Source organism: Astatotilapia calliptera, chromosome 13 (assembly GCF_900246225.1).
Source record: "Astatotilapia calliptera chromosome 13, fAstCal1.2, whole genome shotgun sequence".
NCBI classification, from domain to species: Eukaryota; Metazoa; Chordata; class Actinopteri; order Cichliformes; family Cichlidae; genus Astatotilapia; species Astatotilapia calliptera.
In genome coordinates, this window is record NC_039314.1 from 9,835,627 (window position 1) to 9,850,786 (window position 15,160).

Sequence of the window (15,160 nt, forward strand, 5' to 3'; positions counted from 1 at the left end):
GAAGAAGTCTGGGCATTCTCATCAGTCTCATTTATTTTTAAAAAGCCTCTATTTTTTGGAAAGCATCCATTACAGCTGCAGGTTATATGGTGCAGGGCATTCTGTGTGATTGTGCAGAGAGGAGATCAGCAGGAGTCTGATCTCCTCACCTCCTCAGGATAGGAGACCAGCCTCCATTTTTATGCATCTTTTTACACTAATGACCTAATGATGGCTTAGGTCACTACTGTATGTAGTAATAAGTGTTGTGTGTGTTTTCTAATGTACTAATATGAAACCTGCGTGTCGAGCTTCTGTGGTGACCTGCTGGGGTGTGTGACATAATCAGAGATCAATTAAATCCATCTAAGCCAAACTGACATAACATGTCTGGTAAATTCTGAATAACTGATAGAGGTCAGGCTTAAATGTTTAATTTTATTTTTGCTTACAATATTGTTCAAATATTTTAGAATTCAGCAGAGAAATTAGATCCAATCTCACATCACTGCTGAAAATATGATCAGCCTTTGATGGAAGGAAGCCAAAACACACTCAGAGAACAGTGAGTTACTATCGCACATACAGCACAGACCACCTAACACACACCTCAATGTCTGTTTGCAATGAGGTGTAAAGGGAGGAAATAGTGTGTAATGAGGAAGAAGCTAAAACGCTTCTTAAACTGGTCAAACTGGAGAGCTGACACAACCTGTAGAAAGCTGTAAAGAAAAAAAAAGGTTTTAAAATCCCTGTTTTCATAAAACCTTTCAACAACACTGAATTTTATGTGTTTTTTGTTCAGCTGTGTGTAGCAAACATCAGCCAACAACATGAAAGACACGGTGTTTGAAGCCCAGATGTTCCTCCAGTTTCGTGAGGCCGTGCTGTCTAAATTTCACGGAGTTCCATTTGACGTGTAATTATTAACAGTTAAATGACAGTGTTGCAATATTTCTGTGATCCATTGAACATGTTTAAAAATTAATCCTTGTATAGTTAATCTACAGACAAGCTCAACTCCTCAGCATAGTCAAAAAGTACACTGTGGGTGTTTCCACTGTGACCTCCAGACTGCTCAGTGGACAGGCTTAGTTCCTGTTCTGAGCTGTCACATGTGGCAGCCGGTGGGGTCTTTTTGCCCATCTACTTCAAGGTTTGATGTGTTGCATGTTGCATACTGTGACTGTAATGAGTTATTTGAATCATTTCTTTCATCCAATCAAATCAAAGCAGGCTGGATATATCCCTTTAACCTCGGGCATCAACAAGATAGCTGCTGCTCACTAGATGTTGGTGGTGTAGAATATTATATTTTTTTATTTGTTTATTTTTATATATAACTTATATTGGTAATTGAAGTTAAACATAGACGGCTAGGGACATGGCATTTTAGGCTACATGTGCTTGAAAAAAAAAGTTTAAAAATCTGTGAATATTGTAAAAAAAAATTAAATAATGGCCAGTTTCTGTCATGGTGGAACATCATGACAGAAACATCACTCGTGTACCTAATAAAGCGGTCGTGTACATTCAAAATATCTTTAAACGTCACAAATCTGAAAGTTAATCAACAAGTTTCTATGTGGGGGCGGGTTTTTTGTGCCTCCTCTTCAACTTTAAGCCTCGAAAGTGCGAATCACAACCTCAGCCTTTAGAAACAATCCCAGCTAACGTTTCCGTCGTCGTGTAGACCCCCGACTTCCGATCACTTCCGCGATTTACCGAACTGTACGCTTCATTTTTTCCTGAGTGGAGAAAAATGGCTTTTGAGTTGTCCGAAGATCAGTTAAAAACAGCGGGAAACGAGCTGAAGAAATATTTACCCATGTCGCAGCAAGTATGCTCGGTTAAATCTGTTATATGTTTATTTCTACAAGGAGCTGAATGTACTGCAAATAACCAACTACTGAATTAATTTAAGGTTTACGGTTTCCTGGTGATCAGAAACAGAGTCAGATCCGACCCTGTACGCCGGGTTTTAGTGGACAAGTGGCCACAGTTCCGCGTCATTATGTGCAAACCACAGGTTGAACAGGTACTGTCTGTGCAGGGGGGGCTTGCGTGCACACAATACATTGTTTAAATGCCAATACAGATCACGTGTCTATTTTTCTTCCAGAAGAGTGACCTCTTCAAAGATACACTGCTTTTTGCAACTGATGCTGCTGTTCTAGAAGAAATCCTCAGCAAGTCATCTGTTTTTGACTGGAGCAAGTACTTTTGTGTTGGTAATGGCAACAAGCTCTCTTATTGTTTGCATTGTTACTGAATCAGTTCAAACTGTTTATTCGCTGGCTCCCACACTGCAGCCCTGCATATGGCCACTGAAGTCTATTACTGCAAGTGATTTTCAATGAAATAATTAGACCAGCCAATGAAAAGTCATCCTAATGCCTGGTGTTTATGTACTTCTACCTTCAAAGTGGAATTATATCTTTCAAAATGGTATTGTCTTTCATTGTGTTCAAAGTGTTATGGTATGTCATTTAGTGATAGAAAGATATGGCACTGCAAAACAAAAAAAGTTGGGACACATCTATGGTTAAACTTTGCACTTCCCATGTTGGGAGCAAGTTAATCTTTAATAAATCATGTTTTAAGACAAAAACAGGTTCACATGTATAAGGTTTTGATTACTTGTGTTAAAGGAACCAGTGTTTCCCACACTGAGATATTCAAAGCAGTGGCATCAGCAAAGGGTGTACCCTGTAAAAGAGTGGCAAAATGTTACTTGATGACATTGGAAGATGTGAGCAGGCTTCCTCCTGTTGACAGGTATTATTTACACATACGCATAATTATAACTTTTACGTCCTGATAATAATACAAGCTTTGCTCTGTTCCATGTCAGTTCAGGGATCTCAGTCAGCTCTCTTGATGAATCGCACATTGGCTTGGTGAGCCAAACGTGGAAGTTTGGAAAGGACGATGTGGCCGTTGGTCTGATCCGCAACATGATTGCAAACTTCCCCTCCTGCTGCGTGCTGGATGCTGAAGGAAAGCCTGTATCCTGGATTCTGACCTATGCATCAGGCGCTATAGGAATGCTTTACACGCTGCCAGAGCACAGAGGGAAAGGCTATGCCAAAATCCTGGTCAGCAGCTTGGCCAAGAGGAATCATGCACTGGGCTACCCAGTTTACAGCTTCATAGAAGAGGAGAACGCTGTGTCCTACAGGCTCTTTACAAACCTGGGCTTCACTGAAGATCCCTCTTACAGGGAAGCCTGGTTTAGAGTAAATGAATTTCAAATATTTCAATGAGGGACAGAGTAGAAGTAAAACAAAATTATGCTACACCTTTTTCTGTTAATAAGTTACAGTCACAACGTGAGCAAATTCTGTTAGAAAATAGTTGGAATAAATATAGTAGCTAGATTTATGGGTTAATAGCTCTTTTTTTTGGCCCTCTTATTGCTCTGGAATATGCTTGATTTTTTTTGTCTCTACAGCTTATCTCTTTTCTGCACTGGATCTGAAATGAAGAAGGAAAAAACATGAAATTATTTGCACTACAAATGAGCATAAGAATGTAATTCAGTGCTTAACGTCCAGCATCCAGACACAAACTCAATCTTTTGGTGGCATTTGTGATTTTTGTAACTGTAATTACTTCATATACATATATTGTAAAATTTATATACAATGTGACAAAATGTAGTAAAATGAGAAACTGCTCTTGACTGCTTTACCTTTGTTCTGTGAATTCTTCGAGTCGTAGCAGCCATGTTTTCCAGTACTCCAACATCAGCTCTGAGTTGAGCTGGTGAGCATGGGCAGGAGAGCCATCCTTGTATGCCACAACAATGAGTCCATTTTCAACCTGCAGCAGGAACAGATCAGCAGCACACAGTAATCACAAAGATATATTTTGAACAGTGCAACCTTTGTAAAAAAAATACAAGCTAATCACATCATTTATCTTAGTAGATCACCTGGTACTTGTAGTTGGCATCACTGTTCAAAGCCCCAGCATAGGCCGCCACTTGAAGAGGGTTATCGTACGTGTTGCTTAGGAACGGTTTGGGTTTATCAGAAGTTTTCCAGTCAATAACACATAGTACACCCCTGCAGGAAAAAGTTTGAATGAGTCAAGTTAAGGAAATTAGTTTAAAAAAAGATAAATAACTCAAGCCTGGTGTGGAAAAGAGGTCTGGAAATCAGTTTTTTCACCTGTAGCGAGCAACGCAATCCACAACTCCCAGGTAGTTCAGTGTTTCATGCTGTACGGTGCTTTCTATAGCTCTCACCGCTCGGATGTCCTCCAGGATGTCAGAGACACTCTGCATGTATCCCTGTACCTCAGGTGGATACTCTGAAGGACTTCTATCCTTCCATGTTGCATGTGAAGTAAGAACATCCTCCAAGGCTGAATGGAAAAGCTTCCCTTGCCTAAATAAATCTGTTTTTAAGTACAACAAAAAGACAGAGTCACTTTTTCATTTGATCTCACCACATTCACACTAAGATAACTCAAGTCTTTCATATCTTACTTTGGCTGTATTCTTTGAAGCCTTCCTCTCCAAGCTCCGCAATCATTTTCTTCCTCCACCTCTCCAGGTAGAAGATCTGGTCTGGGGAGAGGGTCTGCTGAAGGATGCGGGTCACGCTTGGTACCAGAGACCTGCCTTGCCCTCTGTTTAACAAAATCCGAGCTGGAGGTCCTGACTCTGGCTCTTCTGTTTCTATAGGTTCTTGACAGTCTAAGAATGGATGAAGGACTTTAGGTACCCTCGTCTTTGCAATTGTAGGAGTCTGGGCTTTGACAACAGGTCCATACATTTGGTCATCTTCCGCTTGGAGGGTCTCCGGAGTTTGAGAACTGACCCTGGTCGACATGACGGACTTCACGAGAGAAGAGTAGCGCTCTGTGTCCACTGAACTGTACGGACTGCGTCTTTTTGACGATCGTAAACAATGATAAGCAGAAAAGTGGCTCACGGGGAGGGAGGTGCTTTGAGGTACAATGATGCCTCTGACGCATAAAACTCGTTTAAAAGTGAACATTCTGGAGACTTTCACACAATTGGCCAACAAGGCGATATCTTATTGGCTAAATTACTACAGGCAACTACAGCGGGCCTGAAGCTTCAAAGTATATTTAAGGATTTTGTATTTATTTTCACCACCGGTGGTACTTGCCCCAACATGTTCTCATGTGACTCCAAACAAATCGGACAGTTTCTGAACGACGCGCCTTTTCGTTACACAATATCCTGTAGCTGGGAAATGGAGTTCCGAGCGGTGCTTTCAACGAATAAACTTGCGACCTTATAAACTACGTTACCCATAATGTGCGGTGTAACATCAAAATACATCCGTCGAATTATTTACTCTGCCGCACAGTTGACTGAGCTGTCCTTTTACTTTTTTTGTTCGTTAGTACGCAACTGTCCGTTACTTAAAAAGGTGTGACACTGCTGTTTATAAAAAAATAAGTTATCACAATGCCCGTGCTTTATGAAAACTTTTTACAGGAGTGTGATGCGATTGAGTAAGCGAAGAGCCAATCGTAGCGTTTGTAAATTCCTACACTGTCCAGTCATATTCATGTGAGGCGGGATTGAATTTGTCGTCACTGGGATGTGGGCGAAAAAACGTTTTGACAGTTCGTTTTGGTAGCTAACTAGCCACCAGAGAGTTCGCTTCCTGCAAATAGTTGTGTTATTCTAGTGATCGTCTTCCTGGCATTCTTTCGATTTGAGTGCCATTATGACATCAATAGATGAAAACAGTAAAGAAAAGGTAGGTTAAACCTTTCGTAGCAATAAAAATTGCATTAATAGTCAGCACCAAGACAGCTAACGTTAACGATTGCTTTCTGGCTAAGTTATTGAGTTCTTTTCGTTCTACATAACGATAGCCTCCGGCTAACGCTAGCCAACAGTTTATTGACGAGACTGTCAGGAACGGTATTTTAAAACTCCTGGTTGGGGTGGGGATTTTGTTTTCTAATAAAATTTGTTGCAGCGAACGCGTCTAAACATGCAACACATTGCGACAGAAAAGTCGCTTAGCCGGTGCTAAATTCTGACTCCCCCACCTCCTCCGCGTAATTCAACGCTTATAATAAAAAGACGGTAATTTTCGGCTAGGCACCAATGTCATGAATGTGGCGCTTCTGCTGTTTTTTGTGTCCAACAAACTGGTGTATTCAGCTGCTGTGCAGCACAAAGCTCACTGGCATCGCAGTGTGGTCTGTATGTGAAGTTTTTTTTTCTGCTGTTTTGACAGATGCTAATTAAACCTCACAGTAACTTTGACAGATGTAGCTTGTGGTGCTGCTGAATCATACCATTTATGTCAGTCGAGTTAGACTGCTAAAAAATAAATAAAAATAAAAAATACCAAAGTAGCATTAAAACCTCATCACAAGTTGCAACAAAACCTGAGGAAATGCAGGAATTTTAGATGGCTATATCTTATAAACTGTCAGTAAAGTGTAACACGTCGCTTCGTCCAGCAAGACTGTAAATGATGAGATATGTTTACTCTTTATTTACCAAGGGTGTGGGCCTAGTTTTTAAGCTCAAGCAGGACTAGCGCATCTGGAGGCACAGTTCTGTACACTTGTCTTGAATCCCTGTGCATTTTAGATAAAATGTTTAGTTCTTTTTTAAAATTGATAATGTCTATAGATTGAGCTCAGTAGATTTCATAGTTGCTTTCATTCGGTTTGTATCTTAATTCCATGTTGGGTGTTGAATCAGGATGAATGCTTTGGGCTCAGCACTGTATCTGCTTACAATATGCCTCAGAGATGTTTGTATATTGTGAAGTTGCAGCCACTGAGGATTTGTAGAAGTGCTTTAGTGGCAAGTTTTTACTGGTACTGTTGCAGTTGGGAAATATGAAACATGAGCAAATGAGATTGTTTGTGCCCGTTGCATAAAATATTTATATCCAATACAAAGAAATAGTCAGCGAAGTGACCCTAGAGTTATTGAGGTCTGTTGATTACCAAATCGAGCTGAAAGAATGTGTATTGGTAGACACATACGATTCTCTGTGGACACTTCTCGTTTTCCAAATGCAAAATCTCAGTCTTTTGATGAGTATTATTAAGCCATCTTTTAAAAATACAGGATTCAATAAGCTCTGCCTGTCTTATTGTCGAGCTACACAAACCAAACATCGGGGGTAATAAGTCAAAAATGGCAAGAACTGTTGAATATGTCCTAAAAGCAATGTTTAAAAACCAAATGACTTCACACACAAAAGCAATGTGTTTATGTTTTTTGGTCTGTTATTTCTCCTCAGTTGCGCTCTGTGTCTGTGGACCTAAACCATGATGCCTCTCTTCTTATTGACATTCCCGATGCACTCTGTGAAAGAGACAAAGTCAAGTTTACAGTTCATACAAAGGTAAAAAGGAAAAGAATGTTTGTGTCTCAACAGTGAGAAAGAACAACGTTTAAACTTAATCCTAGCCTTTAATCCCTTCTATAATAGTGTTTGCTGATATGTTGTCAGTAATATTTACAAAGTGCTATTAACTGTTTTCCCAGACCACACTGAGCTCTTTCCAGAAGCCGGATTTCTCTGTTCCCAGGCAGCATGAAGATTTCATCTGGTTACATGACACTCTGGTGGAGACGGAGGATTATGCTGGCCTAATAGTGCGTAGAACTATTTACAGAGATGGCTCACACCCAGAGACAGAAGCTGTTGATTTCACAGTTCAACTTAACTTTTAAATCGTTTGCACTCAGAAACCAACAGAAACCATAAACGCAAACTTAAATTCCAAAAGTATAAAATAGACTTTTTTTCTCTTTTTTTGAAGCCTCACAACCATTTAACTATCAGTGAAAATTTATTTGTTTCCTGATTCATTATTCACAGATTCCACCAGCACCCCCGAAGCCTGACTTTGACAGCCCAAGAGACAAGATGCACAAGCTGGGGGAAGGTGAAGCCACTATGACCAAAGAGGAGTACACTAAAATGAAACAGGAGCTGGAGGCGTGAGTGCGACACTCAAATCAAAAAACTGGATTTTTCTTTGTATCCTTTTATCTTCATGGCATGCTAGATTTCTATTAGCAAGCTACGTATGTAAAATATTGTCCACTTCACCAAAAATGTCCATGTAATATATTCTGTTTTGTATTTTTTTAGTGAATACCTGGCCGTCTTTAAGAAAACTGTCCAAGTGCATGAAATCTTCCTGCAGAGACTGTCTTCTCACCCTGTTTTAAGCAAAGACAGAAACTTCCAGATTTTCTTGGAGTATGACCAGGATGTGAGTTCCTCTTAGTGCTGACTTCCTTTCACGGGTTATTCGTTGGAAAGAGAGGAAGTAGAGTTTATGACACATGGTTTGCATCCTGCTGTGATCAGCACACTTATCTGTGTGGTCTGTCAGTAGCAGCAGCCATAGAGTTCAGATAAGTGTTAAATATTCTGTATACAATTTTTAGAAATGTCTATGCAAAGTAATGAAATGTTGGTAGATTCACAAATAATACTAAAGTCTTGGGCTTGAACTATTGATTATTTAAGTAAACATGTAGTTTGTCCCATCAATTAATTGGATAAAAATACTTCTGTCATTATTAATGAGGAATAACAAATAATCAAAAAAGAAATATCATAATATCACTGCTCATTGGTTTTTATTTTAGAAATTGTAATTTTAATAGCACTTAATACAATTGAATTCATAAATAATTTTTTATATTTATGGTAATCTAAGTCTGTAGAATAATGTCATTTAAGCCCTGAAACAAATATTGTCTAGTACACCCCATGCTCCCCCTTAGACACACCCCTGCTTGCTGCAGGTATCGCTGTGATAGAAAGTAGGACAGCTGCCATCAGCCTTCAGCAGCTGCATAATTTAAACATCATGTCACACTAAGCTAACGGTTCACCTGCACACATACACTTTTATTTTAACTTCTGTAGCTTTACTGTAAATAAATCCTGTGTAAAACAAATGGCGGTGAATGGGGGCAGCTACAGAGTTCTCTTTTCTTTACACTGGAGCTTTGTTGAACAAGCAGTTTGATGAGGGACTCCCGCCAGCTTTTTCCTAATAAAGGTTTTAATAGGGAGTGCAGTGGTCGCTAACGATAACAGCTCCGCTTCTGTTCTTCAACGTGTGTAGACGCTCCATGTCAAACTACTTACATGGTACTCAATGAATCATTGCAGCCTTATTTCAGTCCTTATTTTTCAAAGCATCATATATAAAGTTCTCATTAATAAATTACAGAATTATTGATTACTGTGTTCAAATTCTGTCATTTTAGCTCAGTGTGAGGCGAAAAAATGCAAAGGAAATGTTTGGAGGATTCTTTAAAAACATGGTAAAGTCAGCTGATGAAGTCCTTATCTCAGGAGTAAAGGTGAGACTTATGCACAGTCTGCTTGCAGTTAATGTTGGATAGTGTCCCACGTGAAGCATTATAGCCACTTCTTTAATGACTTTTGTGTCTTTCTGTTTCGCCTGCAGGAAGTTGATGACTTTTTTGAGCAGGAAAAAACCTTCTTGCTTGACTATTACAGCAAGATCAAAGATTCCACTGCCAAAGCAGAGAAAATGACCCGTGCACACAAAAGTATGTCATGTTTATCTTAGAGCATTTACTCGGTTTGGATGATTTAATTTATGTGTGCAATTTTCTACATTTTGATATTTCTCTTGTTACAGATATTGCAGATGATTATATTCACATTTCTGCCACTCTGAACAGTCTCGCAGCTGATGATATGACAGCAAATAAGAAGTGAGTGCAACACGTGAAATATGTGTTATTACACAGATGTAGAGCATGGCTCTGTGTGACATTGTAGTGATTTCTTTTCTTTTTTCCTGCAGAAATCTTGAGAAGCTGTCAGACTTGTTTGAGAAGTTTAGAGTAAGTAGAGCTTTAACTAATAACAAGCAGTGACACTTACTCTGCTCTGGTTTAGTTTGAACATAATATTGTCTCTGCAGAAAGTGGAGGGAAGAGTGGCGTCTGACCAGGACCTAAAACTCACAGAGCTGCTGAGATACTACATGAGAGACATCCAAGCTGCTAAGGTGAGACATGTTCATCTTCTGTCTTCACACAGCTTGGACAGATTTATAACCATTGTGCCCAGTCGCTGTATCTCTCACTCTATATACATTTAATGGCCACTTTATAAGGTGCAGCTGTTCAACTGCTCATTAATATTAACAAATAACCATCTTGGCATTTACCGAAAACTGTGCTAAAAAGAGAAAATATCCCACGAGTGGGAATTCCCCCGGTGAATATGGCTTGGTAACCCAGAGAGTTACTCAAACAGTCACTCCTTACAATTAAGATGCGCAGAAGAGCATCTCTGAATGCACAGGACATCAAACCTTAAAGCAAATGGGCAACAGCAGCAGAAAGCTCCAGTGGGTGCCACTCATGTCACCTCAGAACAGGAAATTGAGGCTGCAGTTCACACAGGCTCACCGAATCGGTCAATAGATGACTGGAAAGTAGGCTGGTCTGATGAGTCACAATTTCTGCCGCGACCATCAGATGGTAGGGCCAGAATTTGGTGTAAACTACATAAAGGCAAGGATCCGTCCTGCCTTGAATCAGCGGTTCAGGCTGTTGGTGGTGTAATGGTGCGAGGGATATTTTCTTGGTACTCTTTGGGAACCCATCCTCTGATGGCCACTTTCAGCAGGAGAGCACACCATGTCACTAAGCACAAGTAATCGCAAACTACTTTCCTCAGTATGTGAAAGAGTTGAAAGAAACTATAGATGAGGAATGCACTTCCTGCTTTCTGTGAATTAAACTCAATATTGTCCATGCCTTTTTATAACAGTAACAATTTGAATATTGTAAAATGTTGCATGTTGAACGGCTTCTTTAGGTCTACTGCCAAACTTTTATTCATCTCGTAAAACTATTTCTAACATGGTTTTTAGGACCTTCTGTACAGACGAGCCCGGGCGTTGGCTGACTACGAGAACTCTAACAAAGCTTTGGATAAGGCCCGACTGAAGAGCAAGGATATTCCCCAGGCGGAGGAACACCAGCGGCAGTGCCTGCAGAAATTTGACAAGCTCTCAGAATCTGGGAAGAAAGGTGTGTGTGTTCATGCGTAACCGATGCAGACTGCCTCTGTACTCGTTTCTTTGTGTCTAAAGTGACATTTTCTTTTTAAACTCCGCAATCTTATCCTGACAGAACTCACCAGTTTCAAGGGCAGACGAGTCGTGGCCTTCAGAAAGAACTTCATAGAGATGGCTGAGCTTGAGATAAAGCACGCCAAGGTGAGCAGCAAAGTAAAGGAAGATGCATATGTACTATCATCTTTTCCCTTCAACGCTCCAAGAGACAAATGGCAAAATTTTAATAAAGACAAATATTTAAGTAAAAAAAAAAAGTTATAAATAGCTTACATGTCATTACAAGCATGTGATACAAAGCTTTGCTCAAGCCCAATGAATGTTCTGTTGCTTTTGTGTCCACAGAACAGCGTGGCTCTATTGCAGGGTTGCATCGAGCTGCTCAAGAGCAACTGATGCGCTGAAGTATTCCTGTGCTGCCATCACAAAGTGACCAGTCAAAGAACGGAAACTGGGCGTCCCCGGGGGAGGGGGCCTTGCATGGACATGAATCTCAGCTCTGTGCCCGCTCTCGCCTGGATCTGATGCCACTTTTAAACCCTGCACAAGATTAAGTGTCTTGTATGCACAGTGTCTTCATGTTTACAGAGTCCCTGTCCTCTGGTCTGTGGTCCAACCTTTTCCATTAATTTAAGGAAGTCTAGCTCAATGTGAATGGCTCCAGAAGAGAATGTGGCGGCCCAACATCAAGGTCTTCCATATATTTTTGCAGCATCAAATCATTTTGGGGGTTTTTTGTTTTGATTTTTTACCTTAAACACATATTATATTTCTTGCCTTTCGATCATGTTTCTGCCTTCATTTCCTCCACTCTAACCTCTTTCTTTATATATACTTTTACACAACTTTAAAATACTTAGATAATCATTTCCACATAATTGATTGATTTATGATTTATGTGTTTTCTCTTTTGGGGCTTTTATTTTTTGTTAATTAAACAGTTTTACAGAAACAAAACCGATGCCTGGAAAAAAACATCCTCATGCTCTGCATTCCTGGGCTCTGAGATTAGTGAACAGCCAAACCAACCCTCTAGTAAGAAAACTCATGACTCACATAGAAGATAAGACAGAAAATCGTAGTGTACGAAAATAGCTGAACTTCTCCTCAGGAATTGGATTGGTTTCCCGCATTCTGGTTTGTAAGACGTGGCCTGAAATCTCACAGTTATCAAAGATGTGGGATGGAGTCAAATAGTAGGCTGTTTGAGCATAGAGCATAGAAAAGTATACATTTATAGTTTTGGTTTCATTTAAAGACACTCATTGTCGCTGCACCTGCCTGTTTACTCCCGCTGTGTCCATTGCTTATTCCTTTTCAGTTTGCGGTTATTTTATCTTTATTTACTTTTTCCGATTTGTTACTGATAGTTTCACGGAGACCTCCTATATTTTCCTGATCCCCTCAACAGTTTGTTTGGAAAAAAATAAAATGGAATAAAAATGAAAGATGCACTAAGCTGAAAACTACTTTACAATCACGACCAGGCTTGGTGAAGTGTTAAAAATGCATTATAGTTTTTTAAGAAATTGAATGTATTTCTAATGGATTCCAGCTGTGTGAATTCCTTCACATGATGTTTTTTCATACAGAACATTAGCATTTTATAAAATTCTTATTAAGGCTGTTTAATAAACCCTACTTTCCCAAATTTCATCTTGGTTTTTTGTTTTTATGCCACACATGCAGTCTCTTACTTCGATCCTTACTATTCTCCACTCACGTACCAAGAGCCTGAAGCTCTTCCACTACTACCTCTAGGTGGCACTGTCAGCATTTCTACGGTGTCCTTGAAGTTACACACAGCTGTATGCACGTTTGTGTTAAATCCATCGACCACAGTGGATCCTGCAATTGGACGGTATCGTGTATTAGGTAACCTTTGAGGAAATGCCAGGGGGCTTATGGGAATTACCATGACCAACGTGCTCACTGTGTGACCTACTTTAGCAGTTGCACAAAGCAACGTACAGCTCAGGTAGAACTACCAATATTTTGTGTAACAGGTCAAGGACTTATTGCTAGTATGCAATGCACTCAGTAAATATTTATTTATTTTTTTTAAACCCAAAAAATTTAAAGCCATTATTATGATGAACATCCTAATAGATAATACAGATTCTTTAACGAAGCTTTTGCTGTTGGAGTTGTAGAAAAGCAGAATTGCAATGATAATGCACGTAGAGTCTACTCATACATCCGTGGGGGATCTGTCAATATTAGACAGCCCCAGTCTTTCAGTCACAGTGACCTGTAAGGTTCGCGCTAGTCACTGATTGGTTAAAACAGCTGACTGTAGCCAATGACATTATAACAAATAATCAGTACAAACAAAGGAGCCTGCCAGCTGTGGTAAGAGCAAACAGGATTTAGAAGTGCAGCATCAAAGAGTTAAAGCAAGACCTGCCTTTGGAACAAGATGAGATTAAAAAAAAAAAAAAAGGCATAGATGTCAACCGTAGACGTGTGTTTAAGGTTGCCAAAGAAGAGACATTTGCTTATGTGGGGTTAAAGTCCCTTCACCACAGCTACATGAAACAGAAAAGTATCAGTCCTAAATTTAGTCTATTCATGTTCTCTTTGTGCAGCTCCACTGATCTGATAAGTCACCTCAGAAACAAAACCGTTGGAGAAAAGGACGCACTGTGTGAAATTTGGCTGCGTAAACCGGTGTAAAAAAGATAAATGGTGTTTGCTTCAAAGATAGACTGTAGTTAGATGATTTTGTGAATTTCTGTATCTCCTCCTAGGCAAACTTAGATCATTTACAGGCTGTGATAAGAAATGGGTTTTGTGCATTCTTAGAACTTCTGGATAGATTGTTAGTGATTTGCCAGTAATAATTTATTCAGTACCATCTTTATATTCCACTTTTAATCCTCAGTGGCATGCAAAGCACTATTACATAATCAGGCCCAGGATTTTTTAAGAAAGCACAATAGAGCGCGAGAAAAAAGGGACACTGCTTCAGGTGTACGTTTGTCTGCTGTGTCATATAGTCTTTTTTCACTTTGGTTTTGTTCATGGTTGAGTGAGCCTGTGAAAGCACCTGCCTCATGGCTCAGAGCTCAGCAGTGGTCACCAGAAAATCATCATAAATGCTGATATAAGCCTTACAGTAGGACTCAGAGCCATGACGCATGAAAACCTCCCCATAAAGAGAATGTACTCTCTGAATGTTTTTTTTTTTTTAACCGCACCTGCAGGGCTTATTGACGTAACTGGATCATCTGTGCTTCCTTATTGAAACGGGTTAGGATGCTTCTTCCTGGTCCTGCAAAGATTTCTGAAATTCTTCTCAGCTTCTGAGAGTAAGAAGAGAAAGCAGCACTTCGATTTTGGCCCTCAGCAATATAAATATCTAACATTGCCTCCTTGCCTGCCCCCTGACACAGAAGCACAGGGGACTGGCACATCTTGGGTGTGAAAGTGTGAAGGAATGTCTGGAGGACAGTGCATGTTCGTCCTTCAGTAATGGAATTCCATCATTAACAAAACATCAAAAGGACTCAAAGCAAGGTGCGTGTTATGACCAAACCTTTTCTGGGTTCGTCCACCCTGCCCTGCTCAGGGAATCGTTTGCTTTTATGCTCGCATTAGTAACACACCGTCATCTCAAAGTCAAAACAATTGCTGAAGAATGACAAGGACAATCTGCGAGCTTACCTGAACAAACAAGTGCCACCACTTCTCAAACTGCTTTTTAAAGGACTTTGAGAAGTGGTTGTGTCAAGGATTTCAGAAAGGCTTATTATGGGATGTGAAAAGACCCTGATGTGCACTTGTGTATCTGTGTATTGGAAAAATCTGAAACTCTCTTGACACAAAATTGTGAAAGTGTAGAAAAATATAAATGGAAGTGGTGAAAAGCAGAAGTCCTGCTCACAGCAAAAATACTTTGACAAAAGAAGAGGTCAGTAGGTTACACTGTACTTTGCATTAAAGAAAAGATACCTCCCATAGACCTACTCCTTTCAAAGTTGCTGTGGCCTTACAAATAAGAGCACTTTGTTTAAATATGTGGATATTTTGAATACTTCCTTTTGCCAGAACAGGGCAGTCCTCAAAA

General features: G+C 39.9%; 3 protein-coding genes across 4 annotated transcripts; 2 read left to right on the forward strand and 1 right to left on the reverse strand.

Moving 5' to 3' along the window:
- The first annotated feature begins 1,572 nt into the window (after positions 1-1,572).
- On the forward strand, positions 1,573-3,670 carry LOC113034985 (glycine N-acyltransferase-like). 2 transcript variants are annotated; one of them, XM_026190195.1, is made up of 5 exons: positions 1,573-1,819; positions 1,904-2,017; positions 2,102-2,210; positions 2,631-2,757; positions 2,834-3,670. In XM_026190195.1, the coding sequence occupies exons 1-5, from the start codon at positions 1,742-1,744 to the stop codon at positions 3,243-3,245; spliced, it is 840 nt and encodes a 279-aa protein (XP_026045980.1). In that variant the 5' UTR covers positions 1,573-1,741; the 3' UTR covers positions 3,246-3,670. The 2 variants fall into 2 exon arrangements, with proteins under 2 accessions (XP_026045980.1, XP_026045981.1); XM_026190196.1 differs by having other exon boundaries at positions 2,105-2,210.
- Positions 3,389-5,169, reverse strand: mgme1 (mitochondrial genome maintenance exonuclease 1). Its single transcript, XM_026190191.1, has 5 exons — positions 4,475-5,169; positions 4,155-4,383; positions 3,917-4,049; positions 3,674-3,804; positions 3,389-3,456 (listed from the first exon to the last, which is right to left on the reverse strand). Exons 1-5 carry the CDS (start codon positions 4,986-4,988, stop codon positions 3,435-3,437), a joined length of 1,029 nt encoding a protein of 342 aa, XP_026045976.1. The 5' UTR covers positions 4,989-5,169; the 3' UTR covers positions 3,389-3,434.
- A 417-nt stretch (positions 5,170-5,586) lies between these two features.
- Positions 5,587-12,742, forward strand: snx5 (sorting nexin 5). The gene is made up of 13 exons (XM_026190189.1): positions 5,587-5,726; positions 7,242-7,346; positions 7,490-7,600; positions 7,827-7,948; positions 8,103-8,226; positions 9,239-9,334; positions 9,442-9,547; positions 9,640-9,715; positions 9,808-9,847; positions 9,928-10,014; positions 10,888-11,047; positions 11,150-11,235; positions 11,437-12,742. The coding sequence occupies exons 1-13, from the start codon at positions 5,694-5,696 to the stop codon at positions 11,485-11,487; spliced, it is 1,197 nt and encodes a 398-aa protein (XP_026045974.1). The 5' UTR covers positions 5,587-5,693; the 3' UTR covers positions 11,488-12,742.
- Positions 12,743-15,160: the final 2,418 nt, after the last annotated feature.

What these genes read in the sequence shown, in the direction of transcription:
- LOC113034985 (XM_026190195.1), top strand. Translation starts at nt 1,742, where the DNA reads ATGGCTTTTGAGTTGTCCGAAGATCAGTTAAAAACAGCGGGAAACGAG. An exon ending in GCAAACCACAGGTTGAACAG is followed by an intron (nt 2,018 to 2,101) that starts GTACTGTCTGTG and finishes TTTTTCTTCCAG; the next exon opens with AAGAGTGACCTCTTCAAAGA. An exon ending in AGGCTTCCTCCTGTTGACAG is followed by an intron (nt 2,758 to 2,833) that starts GTATTATTTACA and finishes GTTCCATGTCAG; the next exon opens with TTCAGGGATCTCAGTCAGCT.
- mgme1 (XM_026190191.1), bottom strand. Translation starts at nt 4,988, where the DNA reads ATGTTCACTTTTAAACGAGTTTTATGCGTCAGAGGCATCATTGTACCT. An exon ending in CTTCAAAGAATACAGCCAAA is followed by an intron (nt 4,384 to 4,474) that starts GTAAGATATGAA and finishes ACTTAAAAACAG; the next exon opens with ATTTATTTAGGCAAGGGAAG. An exon ending in ATGCCAACTACAAGTACCAG is followed by an intron (nt 3,805 to 3,916) that starts GTGATCTACTAA and finishes TTCCTGCTGCAG; the next exon opens with GTTGAAAATGGACTCATTGT.
- snx5 (XM_026190189.1), top strand. Translation starts at nt 5,694, where the DNA reads ATGACATCAATAGATGAAAACAGTAAAGAAAAG. An exon ending in AGTTTACAGTTCATACAAAG is followed by an intron (nt 7,347 to 7,489) that starts GTAAAAAGGAAA and finishes CTGTTTTCCCAG; the next exon opens with ACCACACTGAGCTCTTTCCA. An exon ending in TCCTTATCTCAGGAGTAAAG is followed by an intron (nt 9,335 to 9,441) that starts GTGAGACTTATG and finishes TTTCGCCTGCAG; the next exon opens with GAAGTTGATGACTTTTTTGA.